At 45.4% G+C, this 20,697-nt stretch overlaps 1 protein-coding gene across 3 annotated transcripts in view; it reads left to right on the forward strand.

The window, feature by feature from the left end:
* Positions 1–1,125: 1,125 nt before the first annotated feature.
* The window catches only part of IL1R2 (interleukin 1 receptor type 2), a 34,436-nt gene continuing 14,864 nt past the window's right edge, over positions 1,126–20,697 (forward strand). The window contains exons 1-4 of one of the 3 annotated variants that reach the window (XM_039253128.1): positions 1,126–1,302; positions 6,486–6,572; positions 17,449–17,582; positions 18,150–18,414. In XM_039253128.1, coding sequence (XP_039109059.1) covers positions 17,516–17,582; positions 18,150–18,414 — 332 coding nt within the window. In that variant the 5' untranslated portion in view covers positions 1,126–1,302; positions 6,486–6,572; positions 17,449–17,515. The remainder of the gene's footprint in view (positions 1,303–6,485; positions 6,573–17,448; positions 17,583–18,149; positions 18,415–20,697) is intronic. The other 2 variants (XM_039253127.1, XM_039253126.1) reach the window with 2 other exon arrangements.

A 20,697-nucleotide genomic window follows, 5' to 3' on the forward strand; every position in this document is an offset into this window, starting at 1 on the left:
GCTGTGATTCCCTGAGAGTTATTTTCCTTGTTAGCCAAAAGATAAAACAAGGGCCATGAGCCTTTTTAACTTCGAGCCATTTGTTCTGGATATAAAAGTCCTAAAACTTCTCTATAAGCATTTCTCTATCTGCCTTTTCACCTGTAAGAACCTCAGTATCTGAGTAAATTGGATGGAAAGTGTCATTAAGGTTAGTTACATGGATTTTTAAGGACATTTGGATAAATATTCGTTTCCACCCACCATCAGGGGGATCTATATGACACTCTGTCTACACTATGCAATTTGGCCCAATAGGAGGTCTTAGGGATCCAAAGGGTTCATGTCCCGGCCCCATGCCTTGGTCCTAGCAAGATTTTTATCCTTTCCCACATGGATGTGTGTTCATATCAAGGAGGGCACTGGACCCAGGGGTGTGGGGGAAATGGGGTAGGTGCTCATAAGCCCTTCTGGGCCAACAGCAAGGCAGTGAATGTGTCAGGGGCTCTGTACATCTGAGGATTTGCCACAGGACCCAGTGAGCTCTGGGAAAGCTCCTGTGGCAGCCACTGGTCAGGCTTACTGCCTCCCTTCCTCCACTCCCCCCCCCCCCCCATGTGGCTCCCTCCTCTCTAACTCCTGGTGGCTTGTGAGGGGGACAGAAGAACTATCAACATAACCTTTGGGCCTGTTAGGGGGAGTTAGGAGACATTTGTTTGTACAGACGTGACTCAGGATCGCATTTCCATTTCCAGTGGACAAACTATTCAGTTCAGCAAATTCCACAAATTGTAATAAAGATTTGGGAAGTCACCCCCTTCCTTCCCTTAACAATTAAAAATCATATAAGACTGGGACACAGGGCACTCAAAGCTTAATTCTCTTTCTATCCCAGAAGGGCTCCATGGGGGCAGACATCAATTATCTCACAGGCTAAAGACTAGAAGACCTCCTTTTCTCTTTGATGGAGCCATGGTCAGGCAGAATACCCATCACTTTAAAACCACCTCTCAGCTGGAAGTACGTAAGTTTTAGCGAGTCACAAAAAAGTAGGGAAACTTACGCACAGTTTCCTTGGCCACTTCCCCATCTGAGTGATCACGCACCCAGAGCCATAGGCCAGAGGGTGCTCCCCTGTGAGGAGGGAAAAGGTGTGTCTACAGCCACTCAGTCAGAGAGAGTGACACAAGCCCTATTAGGAAATCCCTGGAGGACGAGGATATAAATCTCTGCCTGCCTGCTGAGTTTCTGCTGAAGGTAAAGTCAGGCCTGGCAACCTTCCCCAGGCGAGAAGCTACAAGGTCAAAGAATGCAGGGCTGCAGGTAAGAGGCTTTTGAGAGAGAGAGAATGAGGAGAGAGAGAGAGAGAGAGAGAGGGAGTGGCGGTGGGGGGGGGGATCTGAGGGGTCAGGATCCTTGGGTTCCATTTCAGAAAGGAGCCTCAAGTAGCTTTCCTGATGTCTCTGGATGCCTTCTCTGGGTGACATTCCTCATCTCTTCTACCTTCACTTGTATGAAGGTGACCTTGATCTTCCTGGGCTTCAGTTTCTCTGTCAAAAAAGGGCTGGACCAGAGGGTCTCTGAGGATCTTCTGCGATTCAAAGCAACAGGTAAAAATGGTGCAAAATCCAATAAAAGGAAATTGATAGCTATAGACAGATCACCTCGGGGGAGGCTGTGCCTACCAAGCTTACGCTGAACTGAAAGGCTTTCTTCTTTGGAAACTCAGGGAACTTTCTAGCATGGCATGTTTCTGTTTTAAAGTAGGTGTAACTTTTCTGACACTGGGGCTTTCAGAGCTGGCTGGACGCCAGGACTCTTTGTTGTCTTGGAGGAGTAGCAAGGAGATGGTGGTGGTAAAGTGTGAGTCAGGAGGCTAAAGGGTCTGTGTTCGAATTCTGACTTTGCCTCTTACGAGCTGTATGATGTCACACCTGTGTCCATATCATGACTGCCTGTCAAAGACTCTGTACTCTAGTGAATAAGGAGCACCATTTGGATAGAGATCATCTATCCAGTGGCCAGCAGCTGCCCAGTAATCAATAGCCAGGAAACATTAAGCTTACCTTTATATCTTGCTTCATTTTTGTGAAATAATAAAACTGGGTACAATTTTTAAAATAAAGTTGATTTTTATCCCCACTTATACTTAAACACATTGCACAATTTATGTTTAACCTCTTAGTGCCTCAGTTTCCCCATCTGTAAACAGTGACCTTGATGAGGAGGATCCCAAGGTGGTGGGAAGGGTAAATGAACGAGAGTCACGGGAAGCACTCAGAGCAGCCTGGCGCCCTGTGGGTGTTGTCGACATGTTGGCCCTCGCTCTCTGGCATTATCTCTCTTGAATCCCACACCTCAGGAGGACTTGGCCCCTCATGGAAGCCCAGTGCCCTCAGGAGCTCCCAGCTCCGCCGTTAGCCTGGTGAGATCCGGGTCCAGCCTTGTCTCTGTCTCGGTTTCCTCTTCTGTAAATAGACAGTTGAGTGACCTGACCTTGCAAGGCCCTCCCCGTGGCTCAGGGGTCTGCATCGGGATGCTGCTCCCATCTCCACACTCACCCTACGCCACCAAGCTCACCCTTGCCCTGGCCCATCTTTCTGAGTCCTGCCATCCCAAGAGGGCCGTGGGTTCCTTTGACTGGTTCAGTGTGGTGTTCCCACACACACAACTGAGCACCTTCTCTCACCCCTCATTACAGTCTTGTCCATTTTCACTGCATTTTCCCATGTTTTAGCCTCTTTGGTTACCCTAAAAGGCAAGCAGGAAGCTCGGATAGGGTTAGAGGAGCTGTGCAGACTGTCTGCTCCATTTATTCCCAGCTGCCTGGGAGCACCTCCCAAGTCTTGCTGATAAGCAGGTGTCCCTTCAACCTCCTGGCTCCCTCTGGACCTCAAAACCCAGCTGTTATGACAAACTACTGTGTGATAAAGGCCCTCAGGCCACTTCTCTCCTCCCCTCCCTGAGGCTAGCAGAATCCTTGTCACATAAAAACACAACCGACGAACTTTTGAGTTGTCTTTTTATGTTACCGTCAGCTGCTGTCCGTATGGGGGCACATGGCCATGACAGTGCCTTTGGCCAGTGCTTCTCAAACTTGAGGGTGCACCAGCACCCAGGGGTTTAGTAAGCACAGACTGCTGGGTCTGCTCAGATTTCCGATTCAGTACTTGTGTGCAGAGTGTCTGAGAACTTGCATCTCTGAGACGTTCCCAGGTGATGCTGGTGCTGTGGGTCCGGGGACCACACTTTGAGAACCACTTCCTTAGGCAGCAACAAGAAGTTTTACATCCAGTGGCAAACTGACCAGAGAGTTGTTTCAGGATGAGAACCTTTTGAGGCCATTTTCAAAACAGCTCTCAGAGACCTCCTGGGTTTGACATGAGTGCTAGTGGCCAGAGGTCTTAAATAGGAGAATTCTACTTAACAGATGGGCAAATGGTCACTGCAGGGACAGTAGGTATCTCAGTGTCTGAAACTTGACCTCAGGCTCCTATCAACTTTATTTTCCCTAATGAAGGAATGTTGCTTATCAGAGGCAGGGGGTGGCAAAGAGCAGCAAAAAAAAATGAAAGCAATATGGAGACTTCTATGGCCAGGTGATGGGCCAAACCCAGGGGGGCCACAAGGAAAATTGTGATGGAGCTGTTAATACTTGATCATCTCAGAGACCCTGCTCCAGTGGTTCTCACCCCTGGCCAAGTGTTAGAATCACTTGGGGGAGCTTTTAAAAATGTCTGTACCTGGGACCAATTACAGTACAATTAATGTTGGGGGCTGGGATCCAGGCATTAATAGTGTTTACAGCTTTCTAGGGGCGCCTGGGTGGCTCAGTTGGTTAAGTGTCTGACTTCCACTCAGGTCATGATCTTGCAGTCTGTGAGTTCGAGCCCCGCTTTGGGCTCTGTGCTGACAGCTCAGAGCCTGGAGCTTACTTTGGATTCTGTGTGTTTCTCTCTTTTCACCTCCCCTGCTCGCTCTCTCTCTCTCTCTCTCTCTCTCTCTCTCAAAAATGCATAAACATTAAGAGAAAAATTTTAAAGCTTTCCAGGGAGTTCCAAAGTATATCTAAGGCTGAGATCCACTGCCCTATTCTGTCCCTTACACTCCTTACTGTCCCACCTTCCATTAACTATTCAGGGACTTCTTATTCCTCCCTTCAAACCCTGCATTCTGAACTTGTAATTTATCTGATGAATCTCAGATAAATGGGCATTTGACTCACCAGTGGTGTGAATAGGAGAGAAGTCTGAGAATCAGTATTAAACTCCATCCAAACGTTTCTGAAACATACTTTGGTTAAGAACCTCTGTTTCATATTGAGCATAAATAATTTCCTAAACACAAGGAGGCAAATGATTGTGGTATTTGATTGCAGGGCTAAAAGAGCCCAATTTAGAATCTAGTATTATCTTGCTATGTGACTTAGACATGTACCTTAGTTTCCAGACATTAGTTTCACTCATCAGATGACAGGGATAGGTTAGGGAGCAGAGGCTCTGTGCTGTTGTTAAGGATCTCTGGAAAGTATTCATACCACCCACATTTGTCATGAAATGTCAAGGGGAAATTTAAGAATACGTGGACTTAACTGGGGATTTCAGGCCTGAGTGTACTCAGGGTCCAGGCAGTAAGTCAACTGTGAGTGATTGGGCTTGTGGCCAACTGGAATGAGCTTGTCCCTTGGGAAAGACATTCAGTAAAAAGTAAGACCATCATTTTGGCTGAATAATGCTTACTTACAAGTTGAATTAGCCCAGACCCCAGTTTGTGGTTCATGGACTAGCTTTGACAACTTCTGACAATATGATCACATACACCCTGAGTTGTGGCAAATCCTGGCGCTACCACTTTAATTTGTATTTCCATAGAAGAGTAGGGAATTCTTGTAAGCCTCAATGTCTTCATGTCTAAAGTGAAAATAATAATATGTAGTTCATTACATGTGGGGGGAAATTAAAAGAACTTTGCCCATGTCTTAGCATTTATTGATGTCCAGCAAATGTTAGCTAGAATCACCATCCTCAATATCATCATCAGATTATGTGATTCTGACAGCAAAATTTCAGAAACTGCTCTGAAAGGCTGGAGTGATCAGGGCACGGGGATTTAATATAAGCTGTGCTTTCACTCCATGTAGGCATCTGCCTACTTTATTTAAGGACGAGCCAGTCTAAAGATCAGTGCTTCTCAATCACCTAGAAATCTTGTTAATATGCCCATAATTCTGATGCCTGAGTCTGAGGTGGGGGCTGAGATTTTGTCCCTCTTCACAAGTGATGCTGCTGGTCATGGACCACACTTTGAGTAGCAAGGCTCCAGAACATTTGGGACAAGGTTTTCTTACTTGGGAGCAAGGAAGAAGTGAATGCAAAGCTGTGGCTGGGTCCTGGATTTTCTAGAGCTAATATTCATCAGAATGTTTTTTAAATGTCTACGGTAAGTAGAATCCTAAGACAACCCTCACTGATCCATGCCCTTGTATATCTCCTCCCCTGAATGAGGGGGGAATATAAGAATGTAATGATTAGGTTTACCTTGTACCACAAAGGTGAAGGAATTTTGCAGGTGTAATTTAAGATCCTGATCAGTTGACTTGAAGGTGATCAAAAGGAATTTTCCTGGGTGTGCCTGACACAACCGGGTGGACTGTTTAAAAAAAAAGGTCTAGAGGTCAGAGTCAAGAGGTCAGAGACACATGAAACAACATCCAATATTGTTCTATTGGCCTTGAGAAAACAAACTGTCATCTTGTGGAGGTGGCCATGGGGCAGGAAATAGCGGGTGGCCTCTAGCTGCTGAGAGTAGCCTTGGCTGACAGTCGGCACAAAAGTGGGGACCCCAGTTGTACAATCACAAGGAACTGACTTATACCAAAAACCGCTTGGAATTGGACCCTGAACTTTGATAGTCTGCTAGACCCTGAGCAGAGACATCATCCAAGCTGAGACCAGACATCTGACCTACAGCAGTGTGACTAATGAATGGGCGTCATTTTAAGTCACTGAGTTCATGGTATCTCTATGCAGCCGTGGAAAACAAATACGATGTCTTAATTCTTTTCTTTGATTGATGTGCGTATCATTCCAAGTTAGAAATAACCTAAAACATCCCTGTAGCTTAACACGAGTTTCTTCTGCTCATGCTATCTCATTGGCATTGGTCAGCTGTGTGAGGCTGTGGACAGTTCACTGTAGCCAGTTGAGGACATTTTCAAAAGAAAATTCATGGACACCATCTGCGGGGTTGTTTTGACATGAGTGCTGGGGTGGGAAATATGTGTTTCTCCTACTTAACAGAAGGAGAACAACATGCAGATAACAATTGAGTGAATCCATGGATGGAGGTAGATAGACCTCAGCCTCCCATAAGGATGACCTGATGATCCTATTTGACCTCCGTCAATAAACAAGGGCTCAGAGAAAGTGTGCTGGAGGGTAAAGCACCAGAAATGAAACGCTTAGTGACCCACATCCTTCTCTCTTACTTTTCATGGCTATAACCAGTCACGTGGCTATGCCTAACTTCAAGGGTACAGAGAAGTGAAATCCTGTGTGTACCCGAAAGTAGAAGAGTTCCAGATGTTGGTGAGCGTGCGTCCATCTACCACAGTATGTTGCTCAGTTAGGGTGGAGGAAACAGGATTTCAGACCGTCCAGCTTCACCTTGTCATTTTGACAAGGGGGTTGAGTATTGCAAAGCTGAGAGCAGTCCCAGGGGACAGTGTGTGAATAGAACGTTCGGCCTCAGCCACAGAGGACAGCAGAGGGCTTCTTGGTGGGACTTTTTGGGTCTGTGGAAAACCCAGTACATCTGGGCTGTCCTCAGGCTTCAGTGGGCTTTCTTGTGGCAAAGGGTTTCCCCACACGGTATAGATAAAAACCGCTTGGGTTTTCAATTGTTTGGTTTTACACAGAGGTGGAGAAAGCTGCCACGTTATGTGACCCTCAGAGGACAAGCTGTTCTGGTTGGGCACATTTTCCAGAGAGTGGAGGATGATCTTTCAATGCGTAAAGAGAAAAACTCACGTTTTTTGACAACTTAATTCTGGAAGGAAATATTTCTAAAATGTAGGTAGCATGGTGAAAATTTATACTCACTACAAATTGATGACAAAAAAATGTACCTTTAATACCTATTCTAAACTTTTGAAAATGTTTCTTTATTTTTAAGATAGAGGGAGAAGGAGAGAGAGAGAGAGAGAGAGAGACAGACAGACAGACAGAATGTGAGTGGGGGAGGAGCAGAGAGAGAGGGAGACACAGTATTTGAAGCAGACTCCAGGCGCTGAGTTGTCAACACAGAGCCTGATGCAGGGCTCAAACTCATTAACCATGAGATCGTGAGCTGAGCTGATGTCAGATGCTTAACTGAGCCAGCTGGGTACCCCTTAATAACTATTCTAATAAGAATCTCATTTGGTCTCAAGGCCCCTTTTCATTAGGCAAGGGGAATTAAACCTAGCAGTACCATATCATCCCCATCTTTCTGGCTCACATCTGCTTCTCTTGGATTTATTCAGTCTCTTTTGAGTAGATGCTCAGGCTTTCAGAGTTTGTCACCTCTTAGCCAGGAAGGAGTCTGACAATCGGGAAGCCATGTCCCTAGGGCAGGATAGGGAGGGTGGTGGTCCACACGTCATGGCCTGAGGACCTCACTGGTTTCCGTGGAGATGTCCCTGGACCTGGTTGGTCATCGGGTGTCCTGCTGAATCTACTGCAGAGGTCTGTGGCTGGGAAAACCCATGGTCTTGTCTCGCAGCTGGATCAGAGCCTTGATAATGACCAAGTTGGGTCCAGTGTGCCCCTCACTGGCTCCATAGGTTCTGTGTGTCTTGGCCACGGCCATGTTTCTCTGCTGGCTTAGACTGGCCACTTGTGCAGATGATACTCGAAATATTTAACAACCAGCAGGGATGAGCACCAACCACTTGGAACAGATGCTGTAGTATCTGTTGCTGGACCATGAAGATCTCAGGGGAGCCCCAGGAAAGCTGTGGTAGCAGAGGGCAGAGAGCTTGGGGCTTAAGTAAGTGGAATTTAACACCTGTTGGGGGTGTGTTTCCACATTGGGCACACTGCTTCTTATGGACTGAATAACTGGCAGTCTCTACTCTAGGTCACCCTGTCCTCCATCATAGCAGCCCCATAGGAGCCCAGATCTCAGTTTACCTCCCATTCTCCACGAAAAGCACAACGGACTATCTCGTTCTCTTCTCCATCACTGAAGAACTCAGCCTAGTGGGAGACTCACCCTTGCACCCCTCTCCTTGAACATGCCAGGCCATTACTTCCCTTCTTCATCGGCGCCCCCACTTGGTCAGGATGCCATGCTTTACCACAGTGGGGTTCCTCTGGAAACCGAATTTGAAAGCAGAACAAAAGTTTCTCTGTTCTCAGCTGCCTTCCCGCCCCCACTCCTTCTGCCATGTGTCTCTTTGCACTCAGTTTTTGAACTCAGAACCAGGAGCATGCCAATATGCCTACTTCCTCTTGTGGTTTTCCTCCTCTCACCCTGGAGCCCCCAAAGCCTTTTCTTCTACTTCCCCTTCCTACCAGGAAGGAATATGTCACATCTACTTCCTTCCCTCCTTTCTGGGGAGGGCTCTGCTCTTCCCTTTTCTTTGGGCTATAGTGGCAGAAGAATTGGAGATAGCAAGGAGAGAAATACATTGGAAGGTGATTAGAGTATTACCCTCATTGCATGTGTAGAGAAAGAAGATTCAGAACAAAATTTAAACATTCTTCATGATTCAGGGAAACTGTCATGAACATGTGCTGTTTTTTGTGATAACACCCTGACATTGTCAGCTGGGCACAGTAAGGTGGAGGGGACTCTTGATGTCTGCTCTTAAAGGTTCCTGATCGCAGCACTCTGGTTCTTGTAACTGTCTTCATGTTTTTCTTTTTTCTTTTCTTTTTTCTCTTCTTTTTTTCTGCATCTGTCTTCATGTTTTTCTGTCTCCTGTGTCATTGGGCCATCAGCTGCCATTCCCTTCTCTGTACATTTTCTTCCACCAGCCCAGTCTCTCTAATTTGCTACCTCAAGTCTGCTTTTGATGAAGTGTTCTGGTCACATATTGCTGCGTAACAAAGTGCCCTGGAATTTAGCAGCTTACAACAAGCATTTTATTATAATTCACATTTTCTGCAGGTCAGGAATTTGAGAGGGACTCAGCTAAGCAATTCTTCTGCTCCATGTGGTTTGATTGGGTTCAAACAGTGATACTCAGCTAGTGAGAAGACTCTTCTGGAGAGTCTAAGAGGGCTTTACTCACATGGATGGTGCCTTTGAGGGGGTTCCTGTGAGGCCAGACATAGCTGGAACTATCAACCCTACCCCCTACATGTGGCCTTCCTTGCAAGGTGGTCTCAGGGTAGTTGGACAGTTTACATGGTGGCTCGCTTTCCCCAGAGTAAGCATCCCAAGGAAACCAGCTGGAAGCACTCACCTAGCATTATTTTGTTGGTTAGACGCAAGTCCCAGGCTGGCCCCATTCAAGGGAGGTGAGTTGAACTCCACAATTTGATGGCAGAGTGGCACAGTCACATCATAGAAGACCATGTAAAATGGGCAATAGCGTCGTGTCCATCTTTAGAAAATATAATTGCCACTCTGAGAAGCGATAATACTCATATACGCAAAGAGAAAATGGTTCTGTGAGAAAGGTGAAAAGCTTCTCCTGTGAGTAACATATACATGCCTTTGTGCCAGGATCCTATTTTTCTCTTTCAGCTGTTCAGGACTTTTTGTCCTTGTTTCCTCTGCCCACCTTGTATTTCAGATGAACAAGTTTTCTGGATGACTGTATGATGTTTACTACATACACTCAGATTACAAGAGGTTGAAAGACACACTCAGCTCGAAGGGTTTGCCTCCTGTCCCACGCCAGCCCCACAGCTAATGTTACCCCATGGAGCTAGAGCTCACATCCTCAGGAGAACTCAGAGGTCTTGAGTCCCTGGCTCTGCTGTTTTCTGGCTTTGGGACTTCTGCAAGTGAGTTGATGAAATTTGGTGGTTATCTGATTAAGGCCCCTTACTTGGTGCTTTAGAAACTGGAGCTGTGCCCAGGGCTGAAGCCTAACTGCAAACCCAGACTGACTTAGAATCCCAGGGTTTTGCAGCTGGGAGGGACCTGGGAGCTTTTAGCAGCTCAGCCCTTGTATTTATTTCAGAGATGAAAAAACTGTGACTCAGATTGCATAAATCTCTTAGTGGCTTGCCTCAGACCACATAGATAATTAATGGTAGAGTGAATCCAGCTTCCAGAAATCCAGCTTCAATCTCCTGCTCTAATGTGCTTAAAGACTCTACCGTTAAGTTGTCAGTTTGAATGAAAGCATCAGAATTCCATGGTAGGCTTTGAATGTGCATGTGTGCATGTATTTACAATTGTGTGTTTACATGTTAAACACTCTTCTTTTTTTTTGACCAATCTGACCAATGAGTGGAGCTTAGGGGAAGGCAAATTTGCATTTGAAATAACAGAAGTTTCTGGGTTTTTTTTTAATGTTTATTTATTTTGAGAGAGAAGGAGAATAACAGAAACAGAGTACAAGTGTGAGAGGGGCAGAGAAAGAGGGAGAGGGAAAGTCCCAAGCAGATGCCATGCCCTCAGTACAGAGCCAAATATAGGGATCGATCCCACAAACTGCTAGATCATGACCTGAGCTGAAATCAACAGTTGGATGCTTAACCAGCTGAGCCACCCAGGCACCCCTAAATGACAGAGGTTTCTGATCATGTGTATTTTCTAAGACTCAAAGTGTCCATCTAATGAGGGGTAAACTTGGCCATCAATGGAGGATGCTGGGTTTGGGAAGAGTGTTTGGATGATGTGCTGAGTTTTATGGCTTCCAGAGCCCCCTCCAGGTCCAGGTTCTGGTGCTTCTACAGAGCAGAGCATGAGTACCAAGGCTAAGTATTGTGTTGACTCAGGTTTACATTCCGCTTTATCATTCCATTAGCTCTGTGGCCTTGGGTAAGTTCTTTAATGTATCTGAGTCTATTTCCATTGCTTCATGTTTATAATGGGGTGATGCATTCTACCAGACTCATAAGTTCAGCCCTCTGGAATTGTTCAGAGCAACAAATTCCTCTCATACAAATATTGGGCTGGGAGAACTTGAAAGCATGGTGGAATCATACTGTGGGTGCTGAGGGCCTCGTGGGAGGAGCTTCCACTCCACATCAGCCATTCTCCAGGATGATGGCAATTATTCTGAGCTAGAGGGGTGGGTCTTGTTAGGGGCTAGCCTGTAAGAGGACCTGATGCAGGAAGAAGGTGAAGGAAGTGTGCTGGTTGATGATCCAACTCGCTGGGGGCTCTGAATGCCTCAGGCTTACTGGGAATGCAAAGTGTGAGCAGAGGATTCGAATGAGTGGGGAGATGAGTTGGGTTGATTTGTTGAGCCTCTTTGTCAATGGTTCTTGGGGCAGAAGTTGGCCAAGCTCAAAAGATTTGATAAGAAATGGGAGGTTTTAGAGAGAAAGAATACGTGTTGGCAGAAAGTAAAACATAAAGAGACCATGTAGCCCTTGTTGGAGCCAAGTTTTAGCTTCTCCAGGTTTTCCCTTTGAGATTCAGCCCATCATGGCCCAAAGATGGGTCTTACTGTGCCATGGCTTCCAGTAAGCAATTCCATCTCCCAGGCCCCGCCAGAGTCAAGGACACTGAGGCGCTCTCATTCTGACATGGCCATGCAGACTGGAAACAGTTCACCATGCTGCACTGAGTTCTCTGAATTCCGGGACGGGGGGTGCGGGGGGAGTGTGGTTTGGTGGAGAAACTAGCTTCTCTCTTTTCTGTAGGACCAAAATCATTTGTGGACAACCCATCAAGGGTTCTGCTTTAATATTTTATTTTTCAAAATATATTTCAAAGTATATTTTAAAAAAAAAAGCTACCTCAAACCTGGTCATAGATTTCTCTGCATCTGAAACTAGAGGATCTCCTTATTCCCTAAGCTCTTAACATCCTGTGTTTTCCAGAGGCTTAGTTCAAAATACTTCTTATTTTGCTTCGGCTTTAAATTTAAAAAAGTTTCCAAGCTTAACACTGATGGAAATATTTATTTTTCCCTTGGGTGTCAAAAGGTTTCATACCACATGCCTGCAACAACATGTGTCAGTTTTTAGGAATTTATTTTACAAACTGGAGGTGGGTGAATGGTATGAGTAGGGCCTGATAGCTCTTTGACTTCATTAATATTCAAGATCGTCACCTTTGTTTTGCTTTTTTGGATGACTGTACTGCCTGACTCAGAGATGGGCAGCTGCCTAAAATCTTCTGGGAACAAGGTGAAGATAGAAATAAAGCAAAGTTTAATCTTTTCGGTGAATTAAGAGATACATTAAAATATACTATAGGGTAAGATGTTTAATCCTTTTTTTTTTTTTTAAATTTTTTAATGTTTATTTCTGAGAGAGAGAGAGACAGCGTGAACAAGGGAGGGTCAGAGAGAGAGGGAGACACAGAATCTGAAGCAGGCTCCAGGCTGTGAGCTAGNTTTTTTTTTTTAAATTTTTTAATGTTTATTTCTGAGAGAGAGAGAGACAGCGTGAACAAGGGAGGGTCAGAGAGAGAGGGAGACACAGAATCTGAAGCAGGCTCCAGGCTGTGAGCTAGCTGTCAGCACAGAGCCCTATGCGGGGCTCGAACCCACGAACTGTGAGATCATGACCTGAGCCGAAGTCGGACGCTTAACCCACTGAGCCATCCAGGCGCCCCAAGATGTTTAATCCTTTTAAATGCCTGAAGATTAATCTCTGGAGCTATCATTTACTTACTTATTTGTTCTCAATCTGCTAAAACATGTGTTCCTACATGCATTCTAAAGTATTTAGGGGTGAAGTTTGAGGATGTCTGTAATTTTCCAGTGTTCTGGGGAACAATATGTATATGTGAATGTGTATGTTATGTATATGTATGCAAATGTGTATGTATCTGTATATATGTGTATACGTATGTGTGTATATATGTATGTATATGTGCGTGTATGTCTATATGTGTATATGTATATGTGTGTAGGTATATATGTGTGTCTGTATATACGTGTGTCTATATGTATATATGTGTATATATGTGTATGTATCTATGCATGTATGAAGAAGGAAAGAGAGAGGCAGAGAATGAGAATAAAGTGAAATGTTAATAATTGGTGAATCTAAGTGAAATGCCATTTTCTCACTTTTTTAGTCTGTTAGAATTTTTCAAAATTAAGTTAAAAGGTGAAGCAAACAGCTACCCACTCTTAGGCTATGTGTATCATCCGTGAGCAGGAGGCTGACACCAGGGATCAAAGGTGGCAAGCAGGGTGCCGGGCTCAGCGCGGTGCCGCCAGCTCTTTCCACCTTCCTGTGTTCTTTCTCCTCCATTGAACTCTCCACACATTGTTGGTCATTTTCTTATGCCTGGCCCTGCTTTTCATCTTATTCCTCCGTTTTCGTACCCTGGGTGTAGTGAGACATAGTTGTGTGGAAAAGAAAAAAAGAATTGTCATTCAAATTCTTGGAACCAGCTGCCTTTAAAATTTCTTTCTTCCAGTAAGAAGGTCAACTGAGATTCAGGAAATGTCAAATTGTCTGTAATTTAAAGACACTTTGAAAGAAAGTAGGGCGGGAGAGGAATGTTTTGTTGCAAACCTCTGCAGAACGGATTCTTTTTCCTTTGGGCCTGCCAAAGACTAACTATTTCCCACGCTGTGGCAATTTGGGTTCCAGCCTTTTCCTGAAGTTTTGATTATTAAAAGTGATCACTACTACATGTTTGTGGTTTAATTGTCTGAAGCCACTTCCTGAAGAGGTCACAGCAAAGCAGTTGTTTTTTGCTAAAGTCCTCAGAGGGAAGCCAAGACAATTCCCTTGGCTGAGGGGGGCCTGGAGGGGGGAGTGAGTGGAGGGAGGGATGGGGAGCACAACAGTTTAGGGTTTCATTCCACTGGAACAGGGTCCTTATTGAAATACTACTTCTCACCCTGAGCAGACATGTGCTTCTGAGAAGAAGGTTAATATCCAAGTGGCTTTCAATGCATGACAAAGAAAGTGAGGGGACTAGATTTCTCTAAGACCTTTCCAGCTCTGTAGCTCTGTGAAGCCTCAGCTGACAGCTCCCCCTGGATGGATACAGCCTGACTCTCTGGCATAAAAGTAATTTTAAACATGGTTACAAACCACATAACTCAAGGCTAAGCCTGCACCTGAGTCCTGGGAGGTGCTCTTATCCAAAGGGAGGCTGCTCAGCTACTCCTACTTTTGAGTTGAAATTACTTTTTTTTAAGTTTATTTATTTATTTTGAGAGAGTGCTTGAATGCACGAATGGTGGAGGGGCAGAGAGGGAGAAAGAGAATCCCAGGCAGGCTCTGCGCTCAGAACGGAGACCGCTCTGGGGCTCGATCTCACAAACCGTGAGATCATGACCTGAGCTAAAATCAAGAGCTGGATACTTAACCCACTAACCCCCCAGGAGCCCCATAAAATAAGTGTTTTCTTTTAAGTATGTTCTACGCCTAGCGTGGGACTTGAACTCATGACTCTAAGAGCAAGAGTTGGATGCTTTACAAGCTGAGCCAGCCAGGAAGCTAGCTGAGTTGAAGTGGCTTCTTAGAGTCAGTCAGCAGAAACTGTTTGAAACAGATGAGCATCGGAAAGAGAGCCAGTGAGAACACAACATTTGACCTGGTAGAGCTCCTTTCCCTGGGGTCCTTTTTATAAACTTTGAAAAGTTTCCATATTGGGGTTCAGTTGTCTATGTATGACAGGAAGTCTAAGCATGTAACTGTCTTGTTGCCCCAGGACTGTCAGCAAGTGGTTTGCACCTTGAGACCCAACATGGTGGCTGCCATCCACCCACCACGTCCATACTGAGTCAGCAGGAAGAGAGACCAGTAGAGACTTTTAAGGCTTTTGAGGAGGCTTTTAAGTCGCCTTCCCGGGAGAAGCATACATTTCCGCCTACGTTCATTGGCCCAAATTCTGTCCCTAGGCCACTCCTAGTTGCAAGGAAGGACGGGAAATGAAGCCTTTGTGTGGGCTAGTAATGTGATAGTCAGGGGTTCTATAATGGGCAAAACAGGGAGGACAGATCTTAAAGGAGGAAACTAGCAGCAATTGTCATAAATTCTATATTTTTGAGGTGTAAGGGCTTTGGAATCAGCAGTCTTGGGTTTAAACTTCAAGTCCTGCTTACTTGCTGTGAGATGTTGGTCAAGCTATACAACCTCCTAGATCTCTTGTATTATGTCATCTGTCAAATTGGCATCATGATATTCACATCATGGGGGTAATATGAGAAAATTCATTTTCTCAGTATTTGGCTCAGGAGCTCACTATTACACCAGTCCTTGTGTCACCATCTTTGACTCAATTCTCCTATTTGGATACGTGGTATTGGTTATACATGTGTATTTGACTCCCTCTTTTTTCATATCCGCTCTAGAGAACCAGCGAGTCTGACCGGGACAGGTGCAGTTGGGGATGCGAGAAGCTAATGTGTGTGCAAAGAGGGCAAAGCAACTTGGTCCATGTTGATGTGACTCTTATGCTAATCAAGTGGCCTGCTTAACCTGAGGCTTGGGTTAGTGGTTAAAGTCACAGGAAATATTTGTGTTTCAGAAGCATGTGAAGGATAGGACCATGCAGAAGCAGGAAGAGCTTAGGGGAAGCTGCCCTGGGGCAGATACCCAACTAAGGGGAAGATCTCAGGTCATTTTGCTGCCTACCCAGGCTCCACATAACCCGAGGGGGAGGTCAGACTGCGACCCTGAGCACGTGCCTTTGGAGGAGAGAGGGTTTCTAGCATGCAAGGGTTACTTCCTCAGTTTGCCAACCCTGCCCTGGTCACTTATGGTCCATTTGGGTTTACTGTGAGACATTCAGAATGGTATCTATTCTAGGGACAGGGAACAAGTTAAACTTTACGGGATTGGGGGAGGGGTGGTAGTAGGGAATTATTTTTCCCCCTAGATTCACTCCCCACTCCCAATTTCCTGCTAGACTTTTGATCGTAAATAATCTCTGGTACTCTCTGGGACTGGGTATCTCATAGGTCTTGAGGGCTGTGAATGAGACCAGGCCTCTGTTCTCAAGACTGTTCCCACCCAGAGGAGCCAACACGACACAGCCGTGGCAGACGTCATCACTACTCCCTGGTATTTCCCCTCCCGGTGTAACTCGGAGCTCCTCCAACTAGAAGTGGAAGTAATCTCTCCAGTGATGGCAGCTTTGGCCACATGACTTGCTTTGGCCTGTGGAATGTGGGCAGACCAGCAGTGAGCTAGTTCTGAGCAAGACCTTGAGTGCTCTTGCCCACATTGCTTCCTTTATTGCCATCATAGAAGGAGATCAACTCCCAGCACTCGTAGGTTCAAGGAGGATGAGAGACACATGGCGGAGACTTCAATCCCACCGGAAGCACGGGGTCAAACCTAACACCCGATCTAAGTCGGCCAACCCCTATCTGATCCATAGACTGTGAGCTAGAATTGTTTTACACCATTGGCGTAATCGCAGGGAGATTGTTTTATGCATTTCAGTTTTGAGACGGATTGTTGGCAGTATGGCTGTGGCAACGGTCAGCTAATAAAACAGACAATTACATTATGGTGCGAAAGAGACTGCAGGGTGATACAGAGGCATCTGCGGCTCCAGTCTTGGGAAGTAGGTCGAGTGGAGTGCTTTATGAACTTGTGTAAGTTATTCACTATCTGTAACTTATTTTGCTTTTCCTCCTGGGATGCTCTAACCAGAGTTAGCGGTACATAGAATCCATCGGGTATGTCAGAATTGTATGTAAAATAAGAGCTAATTCATAGAGACAGTAAGACAAATTCTTCAACAAGTAAAAATATAAGGACCTTTTGATTTCTAGTGATTAAGTCATTCATTCATTCATGCGTGCATTCATTCATTCAACAAGTAGAACTTAGGGATACAGTTGTAAATAGGATCCTTGAGCACACGAGCTTACACTCCACAGGGAGGGGACGTGGTTGATGATGAATGCCACAGGTAGCAATAGAGCAGGAAAGAGAAATGTGCAGCATTCACACAGAAGGGTGGTGCTGCTTTACACATGAAGGCCAGGGAAGACCTCACTAGAACGATTTTGAGTAAGGACCTGAAGGTTGGGGAAAGAGCCTGGGCAGTGGCCACAGCCAAGGAAAAAGCATCTCAATTCAGGGTCGGGAGTGCTAAGGAGCACGTCAGGAGAGAGAGACACTTAGGATATGGAACACCTCTTCCAAGACACCTTGTTAGTGCTCTCGGGAGTTGATGTAAGGTGTGCTCAGGGAATACAGCTACTGAGGAGCAAATCCGAAACTTTTGTGTTTTCTTCTTTATAAAGCCTGGGCAAAAAGATTTCTGTCATCAGGTGAAGCCTCCAGAGCCTCCTGCTGGGACCATCGTCAAGGAGTTCTCTCTCTGGGTGTATGTGGCTCCTGGTGACCCCTCTGTCTCCTCCTATAGATTACGGGGTGCTGAACCTGCGATCTCCACCTCTCCATCTCGTGTCCTCCAGAAGTTGCCGGAAACAATGTTCATTTTGTACGTGTTGATGATGGGTGTTTATTCCTTCACCGTTCAGCCTGAGGAACACAGAGGTGAGAAATGAATCTTTCAGCTGGAAAGGGCTTGCCTTAGCTTCCCTGGGGGAAAGCAGTTGTTTATCTAGTGAAGTCTGTGTTTTCTAAAGGCAAGGTGTGACCGATGCTTCCTCCGGCGCATCTCTTCTGTTGCACTGTGCCTGCTCTGGGCATCGGTCATTCCTGCCAAAGAGTGAGCCAAGAAGGTGGTGCGTTTGCCCTCGGTAAAAGGTGCCTTTGGATTTTAACCATGTGTCCTGTCACAACTAAGCTCTTTTTCTATCTGAACTCAGCCCAAATCCACTTGGACTTGATAAGGAGTCAACAAGTGAAAACTATGGCCCAACTTTTTAATCATTCTTTCGTCTCCACATGAACTGGATTGAACTTTCCCCACAAAATGTAACTTGGCATTGACAGTAGCTCAAGAATTGTTTTTGGGGAATTTTGAAATCATTATAACAGGAGGTGTTAATGGGGCTCCTGGGGTGCAGGCTGCCTGTTAGGGGCACGTGGCTTCTTCAGACGTGCCCATCAGAGGAGGCTTTGGACCCAAAGCCTGACTGTGGTCTCTCTGTCCTTCAGTGGCTACAGGAAACTGCCAGTTTCTTGGCAAACATTTCAAAACTGAATTCAAGGTGGAAGGGGAGCCTGTGGTCCTGAAGTGCCCCCAGGTGCCATCCTGGCTGTGGGCGTCCGTCAGCCCCCACATCAACGTGACGTGGCGTAAAAATGATTCTGCTAGAACGGTCCCAGGGGAAGAGGAGACTCGGATGTGGGTCCAGGATGGTGCTCTCTGGATCTTGCCAGGCTTGCAGGAGGACTCTGGCACCTACATCTGCACTGTCAGGTGAGCCCCCCGGGACGAGGCCACAGAGCGGGGCTCCCTCCAGAACGGATTCGTGCGCGGTTCTTCACTGTCGGCCTGGATTTCGAAATGAGAATCTACCTTTTGTCCTCATCACTATTCCTGAACTACCTCGTACCCCGGAACCTTCCCCAGATGCCCTCATGGCTCTTTCCTCTCCATTTAAGTCTTTGCTCAAATGTCACCTCTTTGGAGAGGACATCCCTAGCCACTTTACCTAAAACAGTTCTCCTGACACTCTCTTTTTACCCTGCTGGCAGTTTTCCTCACCTGACACACATCTGTTTACGTGTTTAATGTCTGTCTACCCTGTAAGAACGTGAACCCTAGGAGGACTGGGACTTGGGCAGTTTTGTTCATGCCTGCGTCCATATAGACAGTGTGGAAACTGGAAAGGACTTTAGGAGTGAGTTGATCCAATTGCTTAATGTAAGCGTGAGGGGACCAAGCTCACTTATGAAGTGCTCCCAGGTGGCGGAGTGCTCCCCGGTGGCAGGTGTGGAACCGAGACCAGAACCCAAACCTCCTGGTGTGGGGTCCACCCCCTTCCCTCTTTGTCCTGTTGCTTTTTTCAAAAGTTGTGGTAACATACGCATAGCATCCAAGTTACCATCTTATCCCTTTTTCAGGGTACGCTTGGTGTGTTAAGCACATTCATTCACGCTGTTATGGGACCATCACCCCCCTTCATCTCCAGAACTCTTCATCATCCCACTGAAACTCTGAGCCCATTAAACACTAACTCCTCACTTCCCCCCAGCTCCTGGCAACCCCCATCCCGCTTTCTGTCTCTGTGAGTTTGGCTGCTCTAAATACCTCCTATGAGTGGAGTCATACAGCGTTTGTCCTTTTGTGAGTGGCTCATCTCACTCAGCATGGCGTCTTCAGGGTTCATCCATATTGCAGAGTATATCAGAATTTCATTCCTTTTTAAGACTCAATATTATTCCATGGCATAAATACACCATATTTTGGTACTGCCTCTGGGCCGTTGTGTATAATTTTGGTCTGAACATAGGTGTACAAAGATCTGTTGGCGTCCCTGCTTCCAATTCTTTTGGGTATATACCCAGGAGAAAATTGGTGGATCAGATGGTAATCCTATGTTTAATTTTTTTGAAAACCAATATATTGTCTGCCACGGTGCCTGCTCCATTTTACATTTCCACCAGCAACGTACACCCGTTTCAGTTTCTCCACATCTTCACTAACACTTTTATTTTCCGCGTTTTCTTTTTCTTTTTTTTTTTTTTTGGAGAGGGATAATAGCCATCCTCCTGGGTGTGAAGTGGTATATTATTGTGCTTTTGATTTGCGTTTCCCTAATGATTCGTTATGCTAAGCCTATTTCCAGGTCATTTATTGGCCAAATGTCTATTCAAGTCCTTTGCTTACTTTTAATTTTTAAAGTTTTTTGTTGTCTTATTTTTAATTTCCTTTAAAAATGGAAAAATAATTAACATGCAGTGTTATATTAGTTTCAGGAGCAGAGTACAATGATTCAGCAGTTCTATACATTTCTTAGTGCTCAGCACAATAAAGGGTGCTCTTAATCCCCTTCGTCTATTTCACCCATTCACCTCCCCTCTGGCAACCACCAGTTTGTTCTCTGTATTTAAGAGTCTTGTTTGTTTGTCTCTTTTTTTGTTCATTTGCTTTGTTTCTTAAGTTCCACCTGTGGATGAAATTATATGGTATCTATCTTTCCCTGTCCTGACTTATCTCACTTAGCATCACACTGTTTACATCCATCTATGTTGTCGCAAATGGTAAGATTTCATTCTTTCTCAGGGCTGAGTGTGTGTTCAATCTTGTCAATGAATCCTGCCTAGGAAATAGACAAGCTCTTATTTCCATTTCAGGGAAATGTGGATGTTTGATTTTACAATAGCTATCAATGCATAGTTTTCCTTTCCTTTTATTGTAGAAGAATTCCAAAGTTTTCCTAAGGAGCACTACTAGGAAAATTTAATAGTGTGGTAGAAAAGGAATGGAATTTGGAGTTAGGATAGTGTGGGTGTGAATCCCAGCTCTCTCCTTTTCTAGATGGTAGGATGTTGGTCTTACAACTTGGTATCTATGGGTCTCGGTTTTCTCCTCTGTAAAGAGAGTTGTTGGGAGAGTTCTATGAAACCGCAGCATGTGAAGCACCCAGTTACAAGGAGCACCATAGAAGATGGTCGATATATACATGAAAGTGCCTTTCCTTTCCTAAAGGCAATACTTATTGACTCCTGTAGTGATACTATGCAAAAATCAGGGAGA

Source organism: Hyaena hyaena, unplaced genomic scaffold, assembly GCF_003009895.1.
Source record: "Hyaena hyaena isolate Hyena2069 unplaced genomic scaffold, ASM300989v1 scaffold_438, whole genome shotgun sequence".
NCBI classification, from domain to species: Eukaryota; Metazoa; Chordata; class Mammalia; order Carnivora; family Hyaenidae; genus Hyaena; species Hyaena hyaena.